General features: G+C 45.1%; 1 protein-coding gene, 1 long non-coding RNA gene and 1 pseudogene across 2 annotated transcripts; 1 reads left to right on the top strand and 2 right to left on the bottom strand.

Annotated features, from left to right (window-relative positions):
• Window positions 1–207: 207 nt before the first annotated feature.
• LOC115308368 lies at window positions 208–4,484 on the bottom strand. Its single transcript, XR_006076759.1, has 3 exons — window positions 4,411–4,484; window positions 2,935–2,997; window positions 208–243 (listed from the first exon to the last, which is right to left on the bottom strand). It is a non-coding gene; the product is annotated as an uncharacterized LOC115308368 (long non-coding RNA).
• A 4,891-nt stretch (window positions 4,485–9,375) lies between these two features.
• On the top strand, window positions 9,376–13,827 carry LOC121047587 (annotated as a pseudogene).
• Window positions 13,828–16,114: 2,287 nt separating this feature from the next.
• LOC115312713 lies at window positions 16,115–18,540 on the bottom strand. Its single transcript, XM_042287466.1, has 2 exons — window positions 18,475–18,540; window positions 16,115–17,377 (listed from the first exon to the last, which is right to left on the bottom strand). Exons 1-2 carry the CDS (start codon window positions 18,538–18,540, stop codon window positions 16,115–16,117), a joined length of 1,329 nt encoding a protein of 442 aa, XP_042143400.1.
• Between the last annotated feature and the right edge of the window lie 8,649 nt (window positions 18,541–27,189).

Consider the following 27,189-nt stretch of genomic DNA (forward strand, 5'->3'; position numbering starts at 1 on the left):
GAAACAAGTCTGCACTTGTAGCCCCAGTGAGTTACCAGCTCCAAGATTCACTTCAACTGCTACAAAACCCTGGTATTGCTATGTGCTACGAAAAGTTGAAGCTCGCTTGCACCCCTGATAAAAGTGTCGTCACATCAAATGACTTTTGGAATATTGTTTTATTTTATTGATTAGCAGATGCCGAGTGGTGCACGATCCATTCCTCCTCCGTCCTCTGTAAGAGTTCTTCCGCTTGCTTGTTGCCTGCAAGTGTTGCAGAGATGTGTGCCTTTATTCTTCATAACAGTACCCATTTATTCATTTATAATTGCAGCATTATGCGGGAATTATCCAAGGGTAACTAGGGTACATTTTCTCGATGTTAGGGTTACGACGGTTTTTAGTGAACTAAGTGTCTCTAAATTACAAAGTGTCCGTTTTTTTAAATGTTTTGTGTAGTTTTGTAGATATCCTGCCTCAAAGTTTTGCTTAGGGGTCTACAGCGAAGCGGAAACTATACCGGCTCGAGTGTGATGGCAACCCTTGTGATCAGCTGCATGGCGCAAACCTGCATGTGTGACGCAAAGTTCGAGTTGCGGTACCACAAAACGAACAACAGTCCTAGTCGCAAGAGCAGGTCCGATCAGTCAGGTAAGGGCTGTTTTACTGCTTTGCTTCGCACATATCAAACAGCTCTAGCAAATATTAATACAAATTCCTAAAGTTGCCGGCCGAAAAGCGAGTTTGTCGCGATGAAGGCAGGCTCAGAACGAGCCCCCACTTATCTTCTGAGAAGAACTATAATCCTGGTGGTGTGCAATGCACGCTGCAGAAGGGATGTGGGCGCTAATCGTAAGTTCGCGCTAAGCAGGATATCAAACTAAACTGTGGCCGCTGGTGAATGCCACCTTCGGCACCACGACGGGCTTAAGATAGCAGGGAGTCAATACCCTCCATGCGCGATTGCCGACGAGCACCTACATACATGATTCCAAAACCCCGAGACTGCAGGTAACGACACACAAACACACTCAAAAGTGTGTCGGGACCTACAGTCTCGGGGTTTTTGAATCATGTTTAACATACACCAGATCGTTGGGCCTTTACATTTATTTCACTTCCAAACTACGCGCACTAATATATGACATGAGCAGAAATTGTTTGCCGCTAGGGGCGGCTAAAAGCGCCATAGAAAGACGTGACAAATGAAGTGACAGTACGAACAAGTAACATTGACTACGAAGATGACACCAGGGGGGCTATGTTGCACGTTTTGGACTCCCAGGAGACTAGGGAGATGGAAGTGACGTAGGTGTGAATGAACCAACGAGGTATCCTCTGCAGATACCGTCATCAGAGACTCCACCAATCAACATCCAAAGAGCGTTGTTGACGTCACTTCCTTCTCCCTAGTCTCCTGGGAGTCCAAAACGTGCAACATAGCCCCCCCAGGGCACAAGGTTGCTTGACAAACAGCCAAGTTGCTGAATGCCCGCTGAGAAGCTGGTGGTAACATTTTTAATACAAGTTGAAGAGGGGATCGCGGTTTCCCATTAGTGTAAGATTTCGGCAGTGCTCGTATTTACTCCCAGTAAATCAATATCGGTCATTTGCTTTAATTCGACTTTGATCGAAGTTGCCGTTTGAAAGGGGGAGGAGTGTGTTCACAGCGATTGGAGACAGGGTCGGATTTATGGGTCAGACCGGGAGCGGGGGGGGGGGGGGGGGGGGGGAGAGACTCTGCTGAGATATGACGTTACGGTCGAAACGTTGCCCGGTCCACTTGTTGACCCAATATTTGCTATGTCACCAAAAACTAAACTTTTGACTGGTGTATCAATGATTGTAATTTAAAAAAAAAAAGTTGACCTGGGGACCTTAGGAGGGGGCATTCGTCGTCGCCCCCCCCCCCCCCCTTTCCTCTAAATCCGCCCCTGACTGGAGATGAGTAACATGAATACATGAACAGCAAGTGCCGCTGCCCAGGATTTTTCCACAGAAAAGAAATTAGGAAAAGCAATCTGCTCCACAAATGTATTCAAAATCATGTTTTAAGTTAATGAAACGAGCAAAGGCGCACGCTGGCTGAAATGATAAGGCACCATTATCAGTTTTCAGTATTATAAGGAACAAAATAATAATAAAAAAATCTTAACTCTTATAGGTAAAACACGAATTAAGAACGTAGTTTGAGGTTGAAGTATTTTTAGTTTAGTCAAATCGGCTACGTGATTTGAATCCCAAATTGCATCCGTCTTCTAACGGCTTCGCCTTCCCCTCCCTCTCGACCAATGTACCCGCCCCCCTTTGTGTGATGCGTGTGACCTTTATTTGTTTCTTGCCGTTTATTATTTTTTTTTATCACTTGAAGAAGGGCGTACGCCCGAAACGTTGTGTATTCCTTTCCGTCCACGTTCTTGTTTTTTTAGAGTAGCATAATCAGACATCTTTTGCGATTTCGTGTTCAGGATCATGGTGCTCGGCAGCGCCCAAATTTTCTTGGATATGGTAAAAAAAAAAAATCAAAAAAAAAAACCGACACCATAACGGAAAAAAAGAAAATATATATGAAATATGCATTTGTGGCACAAGTAGTTCGGGTAAACTCCTCATAACGCAAAGATCATTCTTATAAAGCTCTGGTCTCGCATTCGAGGCACTTAACATACTCTGCCTCATTTCTTCGTCCGAAACGAATTCATATTTAACTCGAATTCTGCTCGCTTGTCTCCATTCAGTCAGCTACTCTGATATTGTTTGTTTGTTTTGTCTTTGCAACATAGTACAATTGTAATAAACATATTAAAAAAATCTAAAGACTTCTTCTGTTCTCTTTTTAAGATCTTTTTTTATGGGTAACTCTGAAGGGTGCGATAATTGTTTGATGTCTTAAATGCTCTTTTTATTATTGCAGTCTCTCTACTTTTTTATCTTTATGATGGCACCATTGATTACCTTGTAAGCGTGCCAAGCTTGCGGGTGTTGCTCCTTGGCGGTTCCGAACGCAAGGATCGGCTCCTAAAATCGAACAGAACAGAGCGTGTACGCATTTGGTCAATGACAGCAGACATACGAGGGCCGTCCGAGAACTCATGAGGCTGCCTCTGTTACTCTTTACAAGGGCAAAGACGGTCTACGCTGTGCCAGTGTTTGCGAAAGTCGCACGTCCACGTGTCTGAACCTGCAGTTGGACCGCTGTAGTCTTCAGCGTTCTGTCAAAGCGAGTGCAACTTCGTACACGTCGTCATGGCAAATGAAGACGAGCTGCCTGTGTGCGGTAGAAATGTACAACTGAATTTCGTGTGAAGCATAGAAAAAGCTGTTTAAACAAAAACAAAAATGCACGGAATGAAGTTTTTTGTCGCGCTGATGTGAAAATGTCGTGGTTGCAACGCTAGAAATACTGTCACAAAATGTACTTTTACTTTTATTTTGGGCTTTTCTAAATATTTTAGTATATTTATAACAGAAGAAAACTGCAAAAACCACACACAAGGACAATTAGACGAAATTCACTAACATCGCGCTGATTTACGACTTCGTTTTATTTCTCATTTCCAATACTAGAAGCTCTCATAAAAGTTTCAAACAGGCAGACAGGACAGCGCCTGTCCTGCCTGTTTTTCTCTACCGTGTCCTTGTCTTTGGTGCGCTGTTTATCACCATGTTCCCAAAGGATGTGATAGTAGGAATAGCAAAATCGCTTTTAACTTAATCTTTACCGGGAAACACACGCGGGGAGAAGGAACGTTCTTCGCATTGTTCGCAGGCGCCGTTATCATCCATTATGCGGTTTGCACTTCACACGAGGGCTTCGAATGACGTCAATTCCCCTTTCGAAGCAGCTGCAAACCTAATCTTTACCGGAACGAGTGGGAGGCTGTTCCTAGTCTTCGCACGCGCCTTATCATTCATCATGTGGTTTTGATGCTTGTTTTGTTGTTTTCTTCATTGAAACAAATACTGAGCTGTATGCGGTATGCCTGATTTCAAAGGAGATATGCTGTTCTGCCTTCAATTGTTCGCCGGAAGTTTTTCGCTTACAACGCCAATGACACGAAAATTTCCTTGATGGTAGAGGTATACAGCTTCGCTGTAAAAAAAAACTACCCACTTAGAAATACCCCACTTTTCTTACGGAATGAGTCTTCCACCAGTGACATAATTGCTAAGGCACTCACACACTCATAATTTGGTGTGATAAAAATTAGTCTTAAGTGGACGTCGGCTCATAGATAATTTTTTTATATCTTTTGATTCAGGTAGCGGCATGTGCTCGAAGTTTCGCATTTTATCATCACCACGAGTGTCCTATTCTCGCGGAGTTTCGGCTTGCTCCATGGCCTAGCTTATTTCTGCGGGAACAAAAAAAAAAAAAAGATTTTATTTTCTCGATCGAACCCTATGTATTTGGTGGCCGTTTTCACGCACCATGTGAAAGTAAAAAGGAAATCAGGTTCGGGTTCCCCTTCCAGGCGCAGAGATGGAGAGGGGTGAGCCCCGCTTCGTTTTGTTCGTTCACGTCGCAGCCTGCGTGAATGGGAAACGATAAACTTTCTATCTGCCACAAAAAATTAGAGGACAAAAATTTACACAGCGTTTGGGAACTGATCAGAATGTTACTGAACAGAGTGTTACAAAAAAATGTTAAAAGGACCCTCAAAAAAAAAAAAAAAAAGTCAGATACATTTAGTGTTTTGAGATTGTTGTCCCTTTAACGAAAATACGTGTACCGTATTGCCTGGGGACAAACATAAAAAGCTTTGCTCAGATAGTCCGTATCCGATGCGTGATTCGCACGCAGTGCCTAATTCGAACGTAAAAATTATAGCACACCTTGGCGACTGCGTGCTGTATTGGTTTACAGAGACGCTCGTGTCATACATAAATAAACCATATTTATTCGCGCTCATGGCGTTGGCAGCAGCCCTTAGTGCACGAGAGCTTGTGCCACCGACACGTGCCCTAAAGCAAGGAGCTCGCGCTTGTAGCCTTTCCTGCGCTGCATCATAAGGTGATATAGAGTATAGCATCCGCTGAGGGCCCTGTACATGTAGGTTGCCAGTTCCCCTCGATGTTTGAGACTGACCGCAAAAGTCAGCCACTCCCAGGTGTAATGGTATGGTTGTTCCGGGTTATGAGGGCATTCCCACTGAAGGTGCTCCTGGTCGAAAGGGTTAAGGCGGTGGGAGAGAAGAGGGAGGGGGGCATCTGAGGTGCGGCAGAGTAAGTGGAGTCAGCCGCAGGTAGGCTGAGGATGGGGAGGAGGGAAAACACAGCAGGAGGCAAGCAGGTCGTCTAGGGTTGAGAGAGGACGGGGTTGGGTTTGAGCCGCAGGCGTCAGCAGGGGCCCGGAGGAGCATTTCGCGGGAAAGCTGATGAGCGTGTTCGTTCCCGGCAACGCCAGTGTCACCAAATATCCAATGTAGGTGAATAGGCCCTCTAACATTGCATGTGCAGAGGAGAATGCGACGCCCTGAGCGAGGTGAAAGCATGCCGACTTCGAGTCCGTGTAGATGTCAGCGGTGCAGCCGGGGGAAGAGTTGTGAGCGGCAGCTAGTGCGAGAAGTTCAGCTTCGACGGGAGAAGCGCGGTGCTGTGTAATAAAATGGTTACTGCCGTGTAAAGTGGTTGGATGGATGAATGAATGCTAATGGTTGTACCCTTTATAATGGTCGGTAGCTTGCGCCCCCTAGCGTAGACACCAAACGTATGATTCGTCCCCTCGCCCTTCTAAACCAATTTGTTCCCCCTCTACACTTCTCTAAATATCACTAGGCAGTGTGGTATATCGGGGATCGGGCAGAAAAAAAACTAAAAACATCGCTCCCACCCCTTCCCCCGGCTTCCTTCCCCCGGCGAGGGAATCGCCAATTTTCCTCTTGTCAAACCTAGTCAGCAACAGCTGAACACCGGACCCAATGGGAGACAGAACTGATACTTGAGGTCGGAGCCACGCGGGTGGGAACGCGAGTGCACCAAGGTTGCCTTGAAAGGCTGCGTCGGTGAAAACATGATAGTTTTCGGGTTCTTGAGCAATTTTCTTGGTGTAGTATGCAGCGCGAAGGAGACGGTGGGTGGGATTGCTTTCCCACGGTGACGTGTTGAAGGATTCTGTTGTCTTGGGGAACCGGGTGAGGCCGTGGAGGACGAGGTGGCCCGTAGCGGTTAGCGAGAGGCGTTGATGTTGATGAACGCGATGAGTATGTCAGTGATGTCGGAGACTGTGAGTAGAACGCCGAGTTGGACCAGTCGGGCGGTACTAGTGGTGATGGGGAGATCCAGGGCGATCTTCGCCTTACGAAGTGTGTGCGAGGGATACATATGGGGCTTGATAGCACATGCTAGATATTACGAGGGCGTCGCGAAGTCTGAGGAGGTCTTGTTCTTTGAGACCCCTAGTACGTGTTGCGAAGCGGCGCATCATGTTGAGGATGGGTGCAGCCTGGCGGAGGATGTGCTGTACGGCGACTGCGCCTCCCCCGTCGGGTTGTGAAGGCCCAGGACGACCTTCGAAGGTCTTCTGAGGGCGAATGTGTGAGCGAGATGCTGGAGGGTGCCAGTGGCGGGAATGGATGAGGGACAGGGAAGTTTTTTCGAGAGGCGAGACCAATAGTGTGGGCTGCTTGTTCGACAGCTTTGAGGGCAGCCTGAAAAAAGTATTTTGTCCAGAGGCCCTAAGCTGGACACTAGGCCAAAACGTCGGCGAGAAATCTGGCGGCCGCGGATGGCCAACGCCACACTTGACCTTGGCGTCGGCCAATCATAGCCGCCGGTTTTCTCGCCGACTTTTTCGCCAAGCGTCCAGATTAAGGCCCCGGGACTGCCATTGATTAAAGCAGATAGTGACATCACAGCGTAAATGAGTACCGGTTGTCAGGAAGGGTTTGAAGGGCACGGTGGATACTGCGCATGGCGAGACCCAATGATGTTGGGGACAGGACACCCCCTAAGGGATGCCTCTCTGTGGGTGAAAAACTGCATAGAGCTTATGTTCGCCGATTTGTGTGGTAAGGGTTTAAGCGATTCAGACGAAGAAGTGATACTTTTGGCAATTGAAACGTGTACGTCTTGACAAGGTAACGTACCGTAATATCCCAAAAGATTCCCCACCCACCAAAGATAACCCACCCTATATTTAACATGATTTGCTACTTTCGTTTTTTCAAGAACACCGAGAAATAGTTTGCTTCTAGTAATTGGAGTGCCCCGCCATTGATGACCTTGGCCGACAGTTAGTTAGCTACGGCAAAAGATAAGAAAACGTTGCTGACTTGCTCGATCGCCCCCTCCATGTGAAAATAACTTTGGCAGGTGGACAGAATACAGAAATGTCATTTTTTATTTTATTTTCCTCCATCGCGCACCAAAAGCATACCTCCCCCTCATGTTTATCCGATCTGCTCCCGCGTTTAGGTGTGCTATCCGCGACTCCAACTAACTATAGGTGGCGCCACTCATTTTCCAAGATGGCGGGTTTAGTGAGGGTCAGAAATGCGTGCCGCTGTTGAGCCTGTCTAGTGTGCTGGCTTCACTGAGCGCGACATAAATTATTTCTGGTAATACGAGGAAGCTAATGTTTTATGAGCGCAGGTTACCTCTTTAACCTGAAAACAAGAACGGTGTTTAGCGTATTAATTACGGAAGGATGCGCGTTTTAATTCTGGAGCGAAACCGAAACTTGCCTCTGTTTTGGATTTAATTTCTCGACAGAGGTCTTAATTTCGGATTCTTTCATGACTCAAGATGTGTCTCACATCGTAATTATTTACTTAGAAAAGTTGATCGCGGAAACTTTATTTTTGTGACATACTGTTCGATCCAGGCTGATATTCGTAGTTGAAAAAATCAGTGCTGATATCTGTGCGTTCTCGCTGCCTTTTTCTCGCTCAGATAATTGTCATGGGAAATAATGACAATTATCCCACCACAAGAATAAGAGAATAATTCCAATTTTTACAATATGTTCACGAAACACATAAACTAATAAACGCTGCTCTCACTGCAACAACCCAAGACGGAATCCGAGTCAGAGAGCTGAAGTGTGTGTGTGTGTTTTTATAGCACCGCGTGACGCGTAGGACTTCATATTACATGCAGCGTTTAACTGTTTGTCTATCTTGATAACTATGTCAAAGTTTTTCATATGCTAAAAAAAAACAAACAGAAATATACCTTTCTGGAAAGGCTATTATGGTTAAATAGAGTATTCTGGTGATCTTGACGTTAATTAGAGGTATACATTGCCGCGATTTGTATCAATAATAATAATATTAAAATTCACAAATTTGAATCAGTAATTCTTCAAGCTCTAATATAATTTGTTGCTCATGATCTAATTTTAAACGCGCGAAGAATTATGACAATGAAAACTGTGCTAATTATCATCACTGGTTCCAATTGCTGCATTTTAATTACAAATAAAATAAAAACAGTCTAAAATCAATGAAAACATTCTAGCTAATGTGAGAAATCCATGTAAAATTACATTAATTGTGGGTAAAGTATATTGTGCTATCAAAGTCGCGACTTTTGTCAATCGCCAAAACGTCCAAAGTCGCCGCCAATATACTTCCAGACCAAATGCCCAAAAGTAAAAAAAAAAAAGCCCTTTTAATTACTAGTTTTTTCATAACATTTATTTACTTTTGTATTTGCTCGCCGTCGTTTTGCCAATCTCAGCCTTTCCAGTTCGAAGGAACGCCTTCCTGCTTGCATGTTTGCTCACTGCAGCCGCTTCGTTGGCGTTGGAAGCCGGTGAAACAGTAGTGAGTTTTAATATTGCGTATACGAGCGAACTCAAGCCCTGTGTGTTTGCGTTAGCTTTGCACGTTCCACACTGCGCGTGCGCGGAGCCCGAAATTGCGGTATTGGATGGCACATGGCGATGAGGCGCATGCACAACGTGGGGCACGCAAATCTAACGCAAACGCACACCGCTTGCGTTTGCTTCTATGCGCAATACTAAAACTCTCCAGTAAGGTGCAATCCCATACCGGCTGCAGCACTACGTTGGGACAGTGAAGAGTGTTGTTTGCATTCGGAAACGACATTTCGCGAGCCATGATCGCGAGCAGTTCCGCCATGCTCGCTGAGCAGAAGAATCGGGGGACCCTCACTAGAGCGCTTCCCGTTTCCGCCGCGGGAGGGCGAGCGTCGAGCTGGAGACGCGATATCTAATCTGAAATGCATCTGAATATATCTCGATTCTCCGCATAAATTAAGGTGGGAATACGCCTTATGCAAAAGTATCGGTAGCTATCATCATCATCGTGCTCCGGGAGACGCGCCGCCATGTTGGGGGGTTGCGGTCATCTTGCTATCCCTGCGTACTGTTGCATGACCGGTTAAGTTGCGTTGATTTTAACTTCGTATTTGTAGTTATTCATTGTTTCGATGGCGTCGGACTGGTCTCGCGACCTTTCCGAGTTACCAGAGCTCCCCGATGGCTTCGTAGACGCCTACTACGAGTCGAAGACGACATCGGAGAGGCACAAGAATCGCAGCTACAATTTTAAGACGGAGTCGTATGTGAGCCTGCCATCGCTACGAACGAAGCGACTTACAGAGTGAGTACCAGTACTAAATCCTACCCTGATACGGCAGTGTGACGTTGACAAACTCCGCAACCTCCACCCCCCACGGGAGCTGTGTGTGGAGTTTGGGAGAGGCATGAACGCTCTTTAAAGAAATTCGGGTTGTGCAAGCGCTGACCTTCCGCGCTTGCTTTCATGCCCTTTCCAGGCCGCATTCAACCGAGCGAGGAGCAGAGAGTCATACACGAATGGCATAGTGACCTTTGCATGCTCCTCGGCCTGGTGTTGGCAGCATTAAATGAATATGTACTTTTGCGGTTGTGAGTGCTTCTCTGGTGTTTCTTTGATCGTGAAGAAAGTGAAAAGGAGAAGCTGTAGAGGTGTTGCAGATATTATCCTCTCGTTCGCGCTGTCGTTATGAAGGGGAAAGCACACAGTCTGCTGATCATTCTAGGCTACTAAAATATACTCCCTCATCGTCATAACAGTTGACTTCACACATGCTTACAAACGCTCTCTACGTTTGGGCTCTTTAAAACCAGGGAACTATAATTTTGTTTCGTAAAGATTGGCTTTTATATTTGTATGCTGTCAGTTCAAGATTGCAGGATTTGCGTGTAAACACAACCCAAAAAAACAACAGAATGAACTCTTTGAATGGCTCATAGTTTGGATGGTGTTTCTTTTTTGTGTGATATCCTCAGCCCCGTATTGTTATATTTCTACAGCACATCTGTACCAACAATCTTGGTCAGGTGTGTCTGTTTCCGGAGCAGGAAGAAGACATCGGAGCCGTACGAGGTGACTCTGCGGCTCACCGCCGAGCCACGCCTGCAAAATGGCCGCTGCACTTGCCCTGCAGGCAGTGCAGGTTATTGTAACCACCTAATGGCCGTCTTGGAGAATGTGGTTCTTCTCCAAAACGGAGGCTACAGAGAAGCCCCGGAGCAGCTCGCTCCAACTGAGCTGCCACAGCAGTGGAGACGTCCACGACAAGCCATGGCACCGGAACTGGTGATGGACTTGAACTGGCGAATGGTCGCAGACGGTCGACCTGACAATCCCCTTCCTTGCCGTCTTTACGACACACGGAAAAGGGCTCGGACCGAGAGCGAGCAACGAAAGGCAACTGCAAAGCTTGGACGGTCCCTTCAAGAGTTCAACATCTCCAAAAGCTTTGTGGAGAGCTTGTTGGAGGCCACCACCTGCACCTACGTGGACACACAGTTTGGTCGGGCACCACGTGGATCGGCCATGGAGGTGCAACTGACCCTGCATCCGAGCAGCTACAAGACTCTGGTCTCCCTGGAGAGCTGCGAGCGTGGGCGCTTGGCTGCACCTACACCTCTCTGCCTGTTTGGAGGGGTGGACCAGTGGAGCCCAGGCCCGGACAACGACGTGGAATTTCTAGAAGTAAGTGGTATCTGCGCTCTACAGTGTTCACTAACAGGTGTCAGCGATCGTGTCCTTATCTCCTTACTGCTGTTCATAATCTCTTGCTCTGGGTGCAGTAGGAATGGTCAGAGGAAGGGTTCCAAAGATTGTGGGGCTCTTGTTGTCAAGCAGAATATTATCAAAAAAAGGTATTGCAACCTGGACTGCAGGTGATAAGCCGATAAAATGCTAATGGCTGAAAATCTTTAACTACGTGGAGCCCCCATGACTCCTCAAACCACATAATTTTGCAATATTTATAAAGGAGTGACATAGATAACCTAATTTGTTTATTATGTTATGTTCCTAAAACCATAAAACATTCCCAATGACTGCAACTTTATTATGAAAACTTATGTGGTCCCCCTTAGCAAAAGCACTGTACCGTTAAGTAAGTTGGTTGAAGGGAGGCCAAAGTACATGGTCTTGAAATTGATAGCAAAAAACTTGGAGGACGCTTAAGCTTCGCCTTTAAGAGTGAAATGCGACTGCGTTATCGGGCCCCGTTCGCATCGCCCTCTCCCTTCGCATGCTCTTCAGTCAAACAACGACCTAGTTCTCATGACACAACACTCCTCGTTCCCAAGCCGTGCAAGCCCTCCACCTGCGCCAAAATGTATTCTGGGAATTGTCCGTATAGAACCGGTTGCAAGAGCCGACGCTGAAGACCTTGGCGAGCGGCAGAGGACTGGCGTAAAGCTGTGGCGCTGTGCCGCCCCCTTTCTCTCGCTCTCCCGTGTGACGTCGCGCACTGCCTTATGGGATTTTCGTGTCACGCCACCGACGCCGGCTTTTCTGCAACACGAGCTCGTTAACGCTGTCACGTTAAAATTATTTGACACACACTGGCACCGTGCTAGTTTTGTTGCAGATTGCATCACACTCACATGGTGCCGCACAGGAAACCGGTTCCAAACAAGCTTGCCAAGTCTACTGTGCTGTATAGTGTTTAAGGTAATTAACATGTATCCAGTCTAGTCCCACCACACCCCAGGGCGACAGGACAGGCAGGAATATGGCAGTGCAGTGCGAATTGTTTCCATTTGTGATGAAATATGTTGTAAACAACTTCGCTGTCATTGAGATTTGCACTGACTGTGTAATTTTCTGTCTCGGTCTGGCTACGGAAGAGCTGCAAGAAGTAACCATTGTCAGTGCTTAAAATGTGGGGATACTAATTTTTTATCCATTTACGCCATAAGCCTTATGAAACATGTACAAATGTCGATCTGCAATCATAAATGTGTCTGGTTTGTGGCTGTACACCTGGAATCGAAAATCGAGCATTCCCGCTAGCGACGCACTTCGTATTTGCTGTCACAGGATGTAGACATAGGTAGTGCTCTGGCCAGGGCTTGTTTGCTCAACATATTTATCCCAATACGTCATGCTGATCAGTTTCGGTTTCCTCCATTGCTATGAGACGAAACAAGCAAGCTAATCAATGCAAGACAGGACTGCAATCTGGTGCATTCCCGACTTCTCGGTGCAAGCAAGTGCAGCCACTCGTGGAGTGCCAGCTGAAATGAACTCGCTGCGAGTGTGCATGCGTGGATGCCAGTGCAGTGAAACTAACTCGCTCTTAGTCTCAATGTGTAACAACTACAATATGAGAAGCTTGAATTCTGTGTTGGTTGCACCAGTATTAACTTAAAAAGATACAAATATTGCACTGTTCACCGCCTCCGTGGTTTTTAATAAGATAGTCAAAGCTGTGAGGAGTGAAACATACTTCAGAAAACTTAAATCATTTAACTCCTTTAGTGCCTCTAAGAGTGTAGGTCACCTCTATTTGATTGAGCAGGCTGCAAAACCGGTGAGCACTTGCTGAAAGTTTCAGAAGGCAGGAAGGCATGACCTTCCACCCAGCATGCACACCTTACCGAGAAGGAAAGGTTGTCCGCAGGGCAGAAAAGTGTGTCCCACAGCTTGTGTGCCAAGTGCCTGCCACAGTGGGCAAGGGGAATAATGATGTTAACTTTTACCAAGTGGGAGAGGAAAACAAACTCTAAAAAGCCTGGGGGATTTTACATCAAATCAGTTTGCTTTTCCTTTGAAGTTCTTTCTTTCATGTTAGCGATGCACCATTTGTGTGTTTCCAGCTGGTGCGACTGGTCCACTGATGTGGTTATTATTGTTACTCCCAGGATCTCATGCTGACAGCTGAGGGTGCCAGGAACTTGGAAAGGGACACGCGGCAGCAAGCAAACAGTCCCCTTTGGAGGGAGGCACGGCTGAACAGGTTGACCGCATCCAAGTTCTTCCTCGTCCTAAAACGGGTGCATCCTTGGACGTATGCTGGCCTGCGGAACATCTTTAGGCCTAAGCCATTCACCTCCGCTTCGGTTAGGTATGGAACCAGCAAAGAAGGTGATGCTGTTCGCCGATATGTGGAGGTGGTGAAAAAGCTGGGACATGACGTTGTCATTTACAACTGCGGAATCATGGTGCGTCCTAATTCACCCTGGCTGGGTGCTTCGCCTGATCGTGTTGTTTACGACGCCAGTGAAGACCCTCCTTTTGGTCTCATAGAAGTGAAGTGCCCATATGGCGAAAGTTTGACACCGTTAGGATAGGTGGTTGAGGATCCTGACTTTTTCATTGAGGTGGTTGACAAGAAGCCACACTTGAAATTCACAAGCGGCTTTTACTGCCAGGTCATGGGTCAAATGTACTGCGCTGGACTCAAATGGACACATTTTGTTGTCTATGCAGCAGGCTGGATTATTGTAGCACGTGTGGATTTCTGCGAGTCACGGTGGGAAGAGATGAAGAAGGAACTTGATTTGTTTTACTTTCAGCGCGCTGTGCCTTATCTTACCAGCCTCTCAGTGTGAAGTATCTTTTGTAGTTCTAGTTGCAGCAAGTCTAATGTTATTGCCAGGGTTTTTTTTTTTTTTTTTTACTGAGCAGTGTTTGAGGACCTGTTTCAATGACAAACTGTCTTGTGGCACCACTAGCTTGGAGGTGCAACTGCCATTCGCTTGCTTGTTTTAGCTTCAGTGTTTTCACACAACCTTCGATTGCACCTTTTAGAAATAATAGTTGGATGTAGATCTGTGTACAACTCTTGATTTTTTTTGAAAGCTCTTCATTTCTTCAAGTTGTACATCTCAGCATGCATCTAGGTCTTGAGCATACATTTAGATCATGGTTTCCTCCACACCCCTGCTTGTTTTGATATAAGTGTGCATTATACCAATTGTTTGTTTAATCACTATCTACATGATATTCTTCAAAGATTGCAGCTAGCAGTTGTACTGGACTGGTTAAATTGCTCATGTACAACAAACACATTAGCCACTTTTTAAGGTAGGCTAATTTCCCACTTCCAAACCTTGAAAGAAAAATTTAGCATTAACATGGAGCCATGCAATTTGCAATTCCACTATGCAGTGTTCATGTTAAACACCTCTGACATTCATCATAACTGTGATGGTATGAAAAAGCTTTTCAAACTGCTGGTTGAAGTACAGACTTGCTTGTCTTTTGTGTTTATCTTAGTTTGCACTGTGAAACCCCCATTACTGTCTCTTGTTTGATGCAGTAAACAGTACCGCCTTTTTGAACCTGCTAGAATATTCTTGTTGTGTGTGTTACTTATAGTCATCAAAGCAGAAATCACATGTACAGTATAGTAACAATAATACAAAATCATTGTCATTTATTGCAATAAAGGTGGTGGGATCGGAGCATTGATTAGAAAAGCTGTGAACTTGCAGAGGGCTACACAGGAATCCGCAGAACATTTATGACTAAAAGGGAAAGTAACAAGTGGAAAAAAACTCTTCAGCTATAGCAGAGTGATAGCAGCCACCGGCGGTTCAGTAGTCGGACTCGACAGGGATGCTGGCTTCCGTACATTATGTTTGGTGATTTGTCAGCTGTGCATTGCAAAAGGTGTCTAGAGGTGCTGCAAATGTGATACAATGCATCTTCTGTTAGTGTATGGCACTTGAACTGGAGCTACTACAGCAGACAGTTTATTACTTATTACTTAGCTTATGTTTCAACTTTTGTCCCCAAGTGTCACAAAAGATTGTCTTTTCGCCATCATCAGAAGAACGAGGTAGCCTGTCCACAACATCAATTAAACACGTCTCGCCCAGTAAAAAGCCTGATTTATTAACTTAGCAAACTGTTCTTTTCTACCTTTCGTTCACTTCACCAAAAGCCAGAAAGACTCCGAATTTCGTGTCACATAAAAGATAGCTCCGAAAAACTCAGAATTTGTGTTTACTCCGAGAAACGTCCTCCGATTTTGGGCAAAAATAAACTCCGAAAACGCAGAACCCTAGACATCAGCCACTACACAAGTGTTGGCCGATGCATTGATACGAACCGAAGTAGAGTGCTCACACAGTGCTTGTGTCCAATTCAAGAGCCTTACTCGACTGTTATCACATGGGTATCAACTGTGACACCGAGTTTCGCAAAGGAAAGATTGACAGAAATAGACTACATTCATTTTTGAAATTTCACAGCGACATAAAGCTTCTAGACCACTGGCATTCCATTTGCATATACTTGGGTCAGACTAGGACCAGTACGCCTGTGCTGAGTGAGAAAGTTTACAACCACATATCGGTTTTATTCTGTATTAAATACTCTAAAATATTTCTGTTATTTAAAATTATCTTTGTGTGGTTCTGGAATTGGATAAGCACCAAAATATCATGATAACATTTTAAAACCTGAGACCAAGAAAAAGAAAAGCAAGACACATGCATCTTTAGAATATGGACGTACCACTGTCACCTCAAAACAAAAGGCAAGTAAGTCGCTCTTAAAGACCGATGTCTGTCTTCTGCAGGGAAGATAATCCTCTTAGCGACCCCCTCTCCTAAACTGCAAGGGGAGCCGTGCTTCGGAAAGGTGAAAGGTGGAGAGGACATGCGAGAAAAGGAAGCCCGAAAAAGTGGAAAGCGCGAACTGTACTTCGGCCTTTAAAGACAGACGTAGAACCTCGGTCTTCTGCAGGGAAGATAATCCTCTTAGCGATCTCCTCTCCTAAACTGCGAGGGAGCCGTTTTGCGGAAAGATGCAAGGTGGAGATCTGGGAAAGGAGAATGTCCGAAAAAGTGGAAAGCGCCAAATGTACGTCGTCCTTTAAGCCAGATCGCCTGTACTTTTGCTCGGTTTCAGGTTTTAAAATAACTGAAAAGTTAGTGCTCTTTGATCAAAGGCGTTTGGAAGTTTGTTAGAAGCACACACACAGTCCACAACTGGTTAATGACTGGTGCGATCGTAAGTGGAATGCGTCTGTCAAATATATGGAAGCTCTTAATCCTCTGGATCCTCCTCTCCACATGAATACGCAGTGATGCAATAGCCTCTGTCTCTAAAATCTCGGCCTCGCTGAACTGTCCGTTCCTTAGAAATGGCGGAATGTTCAGGTGAACATTCAGCGGCTCCAGCAAGTCTGCGATGGTGAAGCCCTTGTCCGCCATTACTACATCACCATCCTCGAACGGCAACAAGAGGAAACCACTTTTCCTAACAAGTTCTTTGTCGGAAATGCAACCTGTGGCTAATGGTGACACAAATGTTACAGCGCCATCCGGTGCGATGCCAACCAGGCCTTTGAACGTATTGGCCGACTTATACGGAGAAAATGTTTCGGACTGCAGCACGAATGAACTGGGTACCTCGCACTTCAGTTCCGTGGAATCTATGACCACCCGTGTCTTCGGGTACTTCTGCTTGAAGCCTTCGGGCATGGTCCTGTCGATGACCGATCTGGACGACCAAATTGATAGTTCAGAGAGACGGAGGAACATGAAGTTGATCCAGGCTGTGAACAGCCTGCTCACAGTGCTCTGGTGCACATTGAAACGGTGCGCTAGGTCCTGCTGAAACAGTCCCAGTCGAAGGCGCACCAGCACCAGAAACAGCTGGTTCTCGGTGCTAAGTGAGGAAGGACGGCCCCGAGTGGCTCCCTGTTCGCTCTCTCCTTCCTCTTCGACATTCATGTCGCAGGAGGCTGGTCCCAGGTAGCTCAGGAGGATATGAAAAAGGCCGTAACACGGCAAGCCTGTGTAGAAGAGGAAATCTTCATCGGAGTCTTTGAATTTTTCTACACAAAACCTGTTTGTGGAACTCTCGTTCTTGCTGCACTTTTCCTTTAACAGTGCAACTTCTCTTTCAAGGTACAAGATCCTCGCCTTCGCTTTTTTGAGCTCTTGCTGCAGTTCATCAATTTCTGTTTCTTGAGCTGTGCGGGGAGCCGGGGTCTGCAGCCTGATGATGTCTTGGTCAGAGTCGTGCCGGTCAAGTGCATGTTCCTCTTCACTGCCTGCCCTCACCTTCACCCAGGTTTTGGGCACTAGCGCCGTTTGACGGACCCTCCACGGGGTTTTGCTGGGCTGCACTAGATGCTGCCTGCTGTTGAAAGACAGCAGCCGGTGTTTGTGAACAAGGTGGAACCACTGCAGAGGGTCGGGTCTTTGGTGGCTTTCGTCGTCTCATGGGTCTCTTGAATGCGAACACTGAAGGAACGGCATTGTCACGGAGTATCCTCCTCCCACTAGCGATGTTCTGCAAGAAGTCATCGGGTCCAAAATGTTTGGAACATACCCTTGCCGTTCTCACGTTAAAAGGAGTGGTCGCGTTTGATCGCAATCAGCCACAGCTTGCGCAGATCTTCCTTCTCTGGAATGCAGTGAAATGATACCTAGAAGAGCCAAAATAAAACATAAAAGTCAAACAATGCTTGTTGCTCAAATTCAGATTAGCCTACTAACACATTTGCTCAATCCATTTTCTTTTTTTTTTACATTTGCTCGCACCTAATGTAAGTAACAGGCTAAGGAAACACAATAAGGGGGACTTTTAGCACATCGGGTTTTTACCTTTTTGATAAACCTCCGAGTGCGCGCCAAAAGGAAGCTCACGTTTCAACGCGACTGGGCGAGCTACCCATGTGTTCCAGCTGCTGAATCGTGCACCACTGATTTCTGTGCACACCCATGTGTATATATTGCGGGTCTGCATCATCTCGCCAACACGCGTTTCATCGGCGTACGTTTCCTCGACAACTTTTCATCGACGCGTTTCGTCGATATTCACTACGCTGACCACACGCTGCAGAAACGTTTCATCGCGTGTGCATCCCGTTCACGCCGCTTCGGGGCAACAGTCTGAGGCGGCTCAATACAGAAAAAGCTAATTCAACCTGTCGGTGTAACGAACTGCCGATGAAACGGTCTGTCAATGAAACATCGCGTGTCGAAGAAACGTCGTTCAATGAGCTGATGCGAGTGTGCCAGGGACGCTCATAATCGGGAAATCCATTCCGCTTGTGGTCGTGGTGGTGGTGGTGGGGGGGAGCGAGGCGAACGAAAGATGCCACACGCTTCAAATAACACTGAGTATATCTGTTACGCTATTTTTACTTCGCTGTCCGCCATATAAAAATACGTCCGGTTTGAGAGAGCAGATTCTGATCGAACGGAAATCTACACGCGCATTCGGCCGGGCTACCACAGTCGACTGCGGAAAGAAAAAACAGATGAATGAAACTCACCTTATTCCCATTGACATCTTTGTAGCCACTCTGCGTGCATCGCGGCACACAGCAGTAGCGGGGCATAATTGAGGAGGAATAGAAGAAGCCCGAGCAAAACGCGTCGTTCGCACGGAAGCTTGGAGTGCAGCTGGTGGAGCCGTGGAGCAAGCTATCCGCAACCCCCCAACATGGCGGAAGTGCGTAAAGGACAAACCAAAACCCGACAAACCTTGGATGAATTATAAAGTAAAAAAAGTAGTTAGAAAACGCTCACGTATGCCAATCTTGAGTACCGTCTAAAAGAGCTGGATATAGTTTATAGGAGCACCATAAGTACGGCCAAGGAGGATTATTTCTCTGGATTGGCAAAGGCTATAAACATAAATTCGAAAGCCTTTTGGAGTTACCTTAGAAAAACACGAAAAGAAAGAACAGGCATTCCGAGTATTACAAATACTGGTAGAGTCATAACAGATAATACAACTAAAGCTAATTGTTTCAATGATTATTTTCAGTCAATATTTCTCAAAAACGGTGACTACGAACATTTGCCGATTCTTACAGATAGAGTGGAAAATGCTATGCCTCCCGCCATAATCACGCTAGAGGGAATAAGAAATTGCTTAAACTCTTTAAAAGAAGACAAGGCCGTCGGTCCAGACGAGATGTCCCCCAAGGTATTAAGAGCCTGCTCGTGTATAGTTTCACAATACTTTTATGTAATTTTTTGTAAATCTCTTGAAAGCGGATTGCTCCCTAAAGAATGGAAACAAACGTATGTTGTACCAATTCATAAAAATGGTCCAAAATCAATTGACAATTACAGGCCGATTTCCTTGAGCTGTATATCATGTAAGATATTTGAACATATTGTCTATAGTAGTATAATTAAGCACCTAGAAGATAATAACTTGTTTTGCCCTAACCAACACGGTTTTCGTAGAGGTGTCTCCTGCAGTACCCAATTAATTGAGCTCTATCATGGTTTAGTTAGTGCGGCTGAAAACAGACTGCAAACGGATGCCATTTTTGTGGATTTCCGCAAAGCGTTCGATTCTGTTTCGCATCAATTGTTATTACACCAAATGAGTGCTTTAAATATCGACCGTAATGTGCTCCGGTCGATTAAAGACTACCTGAGTGGGAGGAAACAGTGCGTCGTCCTGGGGGGTAGAAGATCAGAATACGTAGATGTAACTTCGGGGGTACCTCAAGGGTCAGTGCTGGGACCACTTTTATTTTTAATCTACATTAATGATTTAGCGTCTTCCATCTCTTCTAATATCAGATTATTCGCGGACGATTGTGTAATTTACAGAACAATAAGGAACGTTAACGATGTCTCTTCTTTGCAAGAGGATTTGAACCGGGTTAGTTTATGGCGCGGGACCTGGGAACTGGGGTTAAACACAAGCAAATGTTTTCATGTCGCTTCTAGTAAAAAGAAACATAGTATTGATTCGGCTTATGCTATTGGTCGAGACTCGTTGCGGAAAGTGTCTGAAATTAAATATCTTGGTGTCATTCTTTCAGAAAACTTTTCGTTCAATCAACACATAGATATGATCATGGAAAAGGCTGGCAGGGTTCTTAGCTTAGTCATCCGCAATCTTCGCTCTGCTCCACAAATCTTGAAAGAGACAGCGTATCGCTCACTAGTTAGACCACATCTAGAATATGCGAGTGCCGTATGGGACCCGCACCAAAAATATCTCATAAATAAAATAGAAGCCATTCAAAATCGCGCTGTGAGGTTTATTCTGAATAAGTATTCTCGAGCAGAGAGTGTGACACAAATGAAAGTTTGTATGGGTATCGAGCCTTTAGAAAAAAGACGTAAGAAAAATAGACTTATTTACGCTATCAACAATGATTTACCTGGAATAGACAAGTCTAATTATCTAGAAATGCCCCACTATATATCGAGTAGGAGGGACCACGTAAAAAAAATACGCGAAATAAAATGTCGAACTAACTATATGATGTTTTCTTTTTTTCCGAGAACTATATCAGAATGGAATGAACTGCCGTCTGATATTGTATCAGCTAACAGTGACTCTTTTATTAGCCTTATTATTGCAATGTAAGTTTCTGTGTTAAGTATATCATTGGTTTTTTCGTAATATTGCTATTGTGTGCTGGTGTGAATCATGTTTATTGATGTTGTTAGAAATTGCTGATGTGTGCTGTTTTTCCAATTTATAATGATATATGTGAATCATGTAACCCACTCCTCTGCTGTAATGCTCCGGCGCTGCAGAGAATAAATAAATAAATAAAAATACAATTTTGTCTCGGCGTACCGCGTGAGATAATCGGTCGCGACGATGATCCATCGGTTTCCTTTCGTCGACGGTGGGAAAGGTCAGAGTAAATCCATACCGATTTGCTGGAATGGGGCAGATGGCGGCGCAATAGGCTGAAGAAGGTCCCCTTTTGCGCCGGCTTCTTCGGAGAGGATAAGCCGAGATAATCCCCATTCTGAGCGACGGGTGATGGGTGTGGCCGCAGGGACCTCATGACCTACAGGTATCTTCAGCTTCTATCGCGTAATCTGCCCGAATATTCTTTTTTTTTTTTTTTTTGGCGCTAGCCCAGCCTAGTTTTTCGGGTGTAGGCTTTGCAAAGCTGCAAGGCTGCGCCCTCGCAGTCACCGAATTTGAGCTGTCGAAGTTGTTTGGTTTAGACCGTGGGCAAAGTAAACGCATACTTGGGAGCTGCGATGCATCGCCACACCCATTGAAGGAACGTTTCATAGATATTCTCGGTTGATCAAGGAGCTCTAAACACATGCGCGAGATGTGGTGACTTGAATTTGTAAGGATGACTTACATCTTCAGAAAACATTCCATCTTCAAAAAAAAAAACGGCTTATCACACTCAGACCTGCCTTAAATTGGGATCGATGGAAAAGAAAACGTAGAAGCCGGCGCAAAAAGGGACCTTTCACCTCGCCTCGCCGTGCTACAGTACAAGAGAGAAAGGGAAAGAAAGAGGGCGAAAAGGACTAGAGCACTGCACGGGCCGGATTTTCTAGGCCCGGCCCGACCCGGCCCGGTAGAGACACGGCCCGGGCCCGGCCCGAGCCCGACAGAATTTTAAATTTCTAGGCCCGGCCCGACCCGGCCCGAAAGAGACACGGCCCGGGCCCGGCCCGAGCCCGACAGAATTGTTAATTTCAAGGCCCCGCCCGACCCGGCCCGATGGCTGTAGCCCGAAACAACCCATTTCCGTTTGAACCCGGTTTCGACCCGCTCCCGAAACGAGCTCCCCATCTGAACCCGTCCTGTTTCGACCCATTCTTTAAACACCCTTCCCATATGACCCCGTCCCGTTTCGACCAGTTCCCTAAACGCCCTTCTCGTTTGAATTTGTCCTGTTTCGACCCATTCCCTAAACGCCCTTCTAATTTGAACCAGTTTCCGAAACACCCTTTGCGTTTGAACGTGTCCCGTTTCAACCTACTTTTATAAGGCCCTGCACATCGCAACCTCTTCGCAAAAAAGTCTCCATCGCTCTAAGCCTGGTCTGTGCACCTTTTCTGTTTAAGAATATGTCCTGAAGTAGCTTTACATGTCAACGCGTTCTTAAAGTATACAACCCTTTCAGGCAAGCTTAAGTTTAATATATTCCTAGTTAACCCCTTGAACCTTAACCTTGAAACGTTTGTTTCAAGATGGTTCCCAAAACGTGCAAGCGCGGAACGGACTATGTACACTGCGCGACACTGATACCGCGAACAGGACGTTGGCTCTTTTTTCGAATTTTACTTCGAAATGGTTTTAGTAGGCACCAAAGTATACCGCTTAGGTCTGTGGCCCAGATGAGCCCTTCTAAAGACACTAATATTTTTGAAAACAGCGTTTTGATTCTATGAGATAAGCATAAAAACACGACGATCGCTTGTTCGCGCTAGTGTATATAGTGTCGCGCTCTGTGCAATAAGGGAGTCTTAGAATAACGTACTCAAGCCCTTTGGGCAAGCTAAATTTAGCATCGCCATAGGTTTTACATCGCAACGCTATTTTCAAGGTACCCAAAGCGCTTGCGTACGTTTTTCTAAATCTTCCTAATAGTGAACTAGATATTTTTGAGAGCGATGAATCAGACAGGTTGACAAGCATATGACTGGGACTTTATTTTGTTTACAACTTATAACACAACCCTCGCTCACACGGAAAAAGCTTGAAGGCTTTCTAGCTTCAAGATGTATTTTAGTTATTATTTTTAACGACGCTGTAGTGAATTTGCACTTCGCTTTTTTCGTATGCAGTGAACCTAAAAGATTAATGAGCGAACTTCTTGCTATCAACAACAATTTATGATTTACGGCACAAAATTGCCCAGGCACGGCTCGGGCCGGCCCGGGCCGGCGCGGCCCGAGAACTTTTTTGTTCAAGCCTGAGCCCGGCCCGGGCCCGAGAAAATACGTGCTACCCGGCCCGAGCCGGCCCGCGGGCCGGCCGGGCTCGGGCTTTCGGGCTGGCCCGGGCCCGTGCAGTGCCCTAAGAAGGACTTTCCGCCAGGCGGAAGAATATTTCTGCTGGTCCCCCATTAAAAGGAGTCATGACATTATTTTTCGTTCCTCCTTAGCTTTAATCCTCAACTCAAAAGCGGGTTGAGAAATCACGTGGTCGTGACATGCTTTCGCACCGGTGCGATGACTCGAAGCTTTCACCGTGTGTTTGAGAACACCATATACCTTGTCATTCGCAAGTGATAAAAAGTTCCGTCAGGGCACTCACTGACCAATTCAATTCTTCTATTTACTCCCATAACACAAAATGGGCGATGGAGGCAGGATAAAAAGCTGCATAAATGGAGCTTGACGAAGCCCCTGCCCCCTACAGGCAGGTCGGTCAGCGGGATACAATTACATCATTTGAAACAAACAAACAAAACAAAAAAAAAACATTTATGCACCACACCGAAAAATATGTTACTAGGAGAATAATATTTCATGCAACTTATTCTTGTTAACATTTTTAATGCAGACACCTTTTTGTTTGAAAAAATTCAATACTGTTGGAAGTGTGTGCTGAATCATCTGAAGACCATAATTAGTTCTTGGGCGTGGTACTCTCAAGGTTCCGGCGCAGCGCATATCGTATGCAATATTTTTGCTAGTCAATTTGGATATTTGCCGTAATGGATGATTTGCAAATTTAAGTGATGCCATGTGCATAGTTGCTAGCTTATATTTATAATATTCTTTGATTTTCATTACTTTATGTTTAGAAAAAAGAGGTTCAGTAGATGCGGAATAAGACTCATTAGTGACGGTGCGAATTGCTTTTTTCTGCAGCAAAAACAAATTATTGACGTTATTACTTGTCGTAGTTCTCCAAACTAGATGACAGTATGATATGCGAGGATTAAATAATGCATTGTAAATTAAAAGCTTTACACGAGATGGTAATATATAGCGATTCTTATATAGAATACCTATGATGCTTGAAAGTCTGAGAGTAAGACTTTGAACATGCAAGTCCCATAACATATATTCGTGAAAAATCATGCCTAATGTTTTAACAGTAGCTACAAACTTAACCTCCGAGGAATTCATCATTAATTTTGCGGTGGCCTTACACACTGTACCTTTCGGTTTGAAGACAATTGCATTTGTTTTACTTTCATTAATTTTCAGAGAATTGCACAGTCCACCAACTAAGGTCTTCAAGGCATATATTTGCATCGGTAATTAAACTATCCCCCCCCCCCCCTCCCCAACGCCCTTTCCTGAAAAAAACATACTTGTATCATCTGCATAAATGACAAATGAGGCCTTTCTTGTGATATAGTAACTATATCATTTATAAAAAGATTAAACAGCAATGGCCCCAAGACGCTATCTTGAGGTACTCGTGTCTGAACTGCTTTCAGCATTGAGGAATATCCGCTTATTTCAACAGTTTGATGCCGGAAACTCAAGTAACTTTCTATAAGAGCCAGTGAATGCCCTCGAATTCCATAAGAATATAATTTTTCTAACAGAACTTTATGACTCAGCCGGTCAAAGGCTTTAGAAAAATCAACGAATATTCCTAAAGTTAGACACTTGTTTTCAAAATTGTTTAAGATAATTTCTTTTTGCTGTAAAAGAGCCAGTTTAGTAGAGCGACCTTTCCAAAAACCATACTGAGAATCTGTAAGTAGCATATTTTTTTCACAAAAATTATTAAGCCTAACATTAATAACTTTCTCTAAACCATAGGAAAAAACAGGCAATATTGAGATCGGTCTGTAGTTGGACATATTATTTTTGTCTCGGGACTTGTATAAGACAGACACCTTAGCTATCTGCATACCTTTAGGAAAAACCCAGTCGAGAGCGACAAATTAAAGATATGTGTAAGGCAAGGCGAGATAATGTCAAACACGTATTTTATTGGCTGCACCTGCATTCCATTAAAATCGGTACATTTACTGTTTTTGAGGTTCAGAAATGCCGAGCTTGCCTCGCTCTCGTCGGTAGGAAACAGAAAACAGTTTTGTGAAATGCCTTGAGTTGAACACGGGGAGCCGCTTGTTTGCGCAGGGGAGAGCAAATTTGTGAAATAATCATTAAATTTATTTGCTGGTTCAACTCCACTCAACTTATTACCTTCTATTTAAGTTCCCTTATAACGTTATCTTTCCGGTCTAATAAAATATTAACTTTTTTCCAAATTATGTCACTTCTATTTTCACTGTGAAACATTCTATAATAATATGAACATTTTGCTTTCCTCAGCATGCTGGTTATCTCGTTTCGACAGTTCTTAAACTTTTGACACACATCTAGGTCTCTAGTGCTCAAAAAACGTGCATAGAGCTTGTTTCTTTTAGTTATCATTCTTAATATTACTTTGGGGACCCACGGTTTCTTAAGACTTTTTGGATATAGTGACTTTTTTTAGGCTTAAAACATTCTTTATATATAGCTCCAAATTGATCTATAAAGTAATCGTACGCTTCATCAGCCGAGTTCCTTGAGAGCACCACATTCCAGTTTTTAGACGCCACGCATTGCCAGAACATTTCTAGCATTTGAACGTTAACTTGAGTATAATATGTGGTATCATAACTAGGGGCTTTCCTTAAATTATCTAAATCAGCACGAAAACAAATTGTAAGATGGTCACTGATGTCAGATCACACTACACCAGCAGAGAGCCGAGTGCGAGTTATGTTTGTGATAAATAAGTCGAGTAATGTTTCACTGAATGAAGTAACGCGAGTAGGACAAGTGATTGCATTAAGGAGACCAAGCGACTGAAACAAAGTAGAAAATCCAACTTGACGAGTAGAAACAGAATTCATATCAATATTGAAATCACCGCCTAAAATTATTTTATAATCGTTGTCACCAACAAATTAAAATACAGTTTCAATAAAACTAAAAAAGCCGATAAATCACCACTTGGTGATCTATACATTAATGCAAACACAATGTTACCGTACATCACACATAGAGCTTCATAATTATCACTCACTATTGAATAATCTGTTATGAGATTGCGTTGAATATCTTTTTTAATGTACATAGCTATTCCACCACCGCACCGAGAAGTACACTGTAAACGAAAAGTAGCCCGGATGGGGGTTTTAAAGAATAAGATACCGATTAAACTCCCAAGCCTAAAGCATTCACTCCCGCACATGGGAGTATAAAAACTAGAAACCACCACTTTACTCTGGTCGCTAAGAGACGAGGTATAAAAGCGACAACACCTGATTATACTCCCATTTTAAACTGGAGTTCTTGCATGACAACCCTCCGCAAGACGAAATGGGAGTTGAAAATACTCCCATCCGTCCACCCGTCTGCGGGAGATCGGCCGCCATTGACGCAGCCGGCGTTTCCCCCGTCCCGCTCAGTCCCGGCTCTGGCACCAACGGGTTTCCCGTGGTGGAAGAGGTCGTAATAATGGGTCCAAGACGTTTTGGGGCTGGTTTTTGTCCAAAATCCCGACGCTCTCGAACAACAAATATTACACCAGTGAAAAACCAATCACAAAATACGAACTTTTCGCTCAATTTGGCGAATACTCAAAAGTTGAGTGTACTATGGGGAAGCAGAAGACAATCCAGCTCTTTTCGGGCAGACTCAAGTATAGTGCAACCATTGTGTGTTGTTTAAAGGCCCTTTCACACGGTGCATTTTTCTGGCGCATCTTGACTCGCGAAACGAGTTTCGTGAAATGAATGCGCCGTCTGAACAGGACCGAAAAATGTGCGTCTGCGCCTCCCTGGGTTTTCACGAAAAACACAGCCAACGGCCTCTCGAGAAAGCTTTCACGCGATCTCAAAAGGATAAGCGAGCCGTTGGCGGGGCCCAGTGGCGGATTAAGAGGGAGGGGAGAGGGGGGGGGGGGGGGGGGGCGGTCTGTCCAGATGTTCTGACTTCCTCTTGATTTGTGCATGTGTAAAAATTTAGGGCGGGAAAACAAAGGGAAAGGGTGGGGCGGGGGGGGGGGGGGGGGGGGAGGAGGGGGGTTTCAAAAGACATCTGATACGCTAACCTCCCCTCTCTGGAAATACCTGCGTCGGTACCTGGCGGGGCCAGATTTCTTCCCGATTCCGAGCCACAGCAGAAAAAAAGTAAATAAACACGGCGCGATTCACGGATGGATACGTAGGTTGCGTTTTCTTGGTCCACACGAGTTCGGGTGCGCACAGGTCGGTGGCGCGTGGCAGCTTTCTCGATTTTTGTACACTCGTAGCGACGAGCGCGAACATTGCACGCCGCCG

The sequence above is a fragment of the Ixodes scapularis genome, unplaced genomic scaffold, assembly GCF_016920785.2.
Source record: "Ixodes scapularis isolate PalLabHiFi unplaced genomic scaffold, ASM1692078v2 PGA_scaffold9__187_contigs__length_104089568, whole genome shotgun sequence".
Taxonomy (NCBI): domain Eukaryota; kingdom Metazoa; phylum Arthropoda; class Arachnida; order Ixodida; family Ixodidae; genus Ixodes; species Ixodes scapularis.

Coding starts and splice junctions, on each gene's coding strand:
- LOC115312713 (XM_042287466.1), bottom strand. CDS start 18,540: ATGCCCCGCTACTGCTGTGTGCCGCGATGCACGCAGAGTGGCTACAAA. Junction 17,378..18,474: donor AAGATGTCAATGGGAATAAG/GTGAGTTTCATT, acceptor GACCCTCTGCAG/TGGTTCCACCTTGTTCACAA.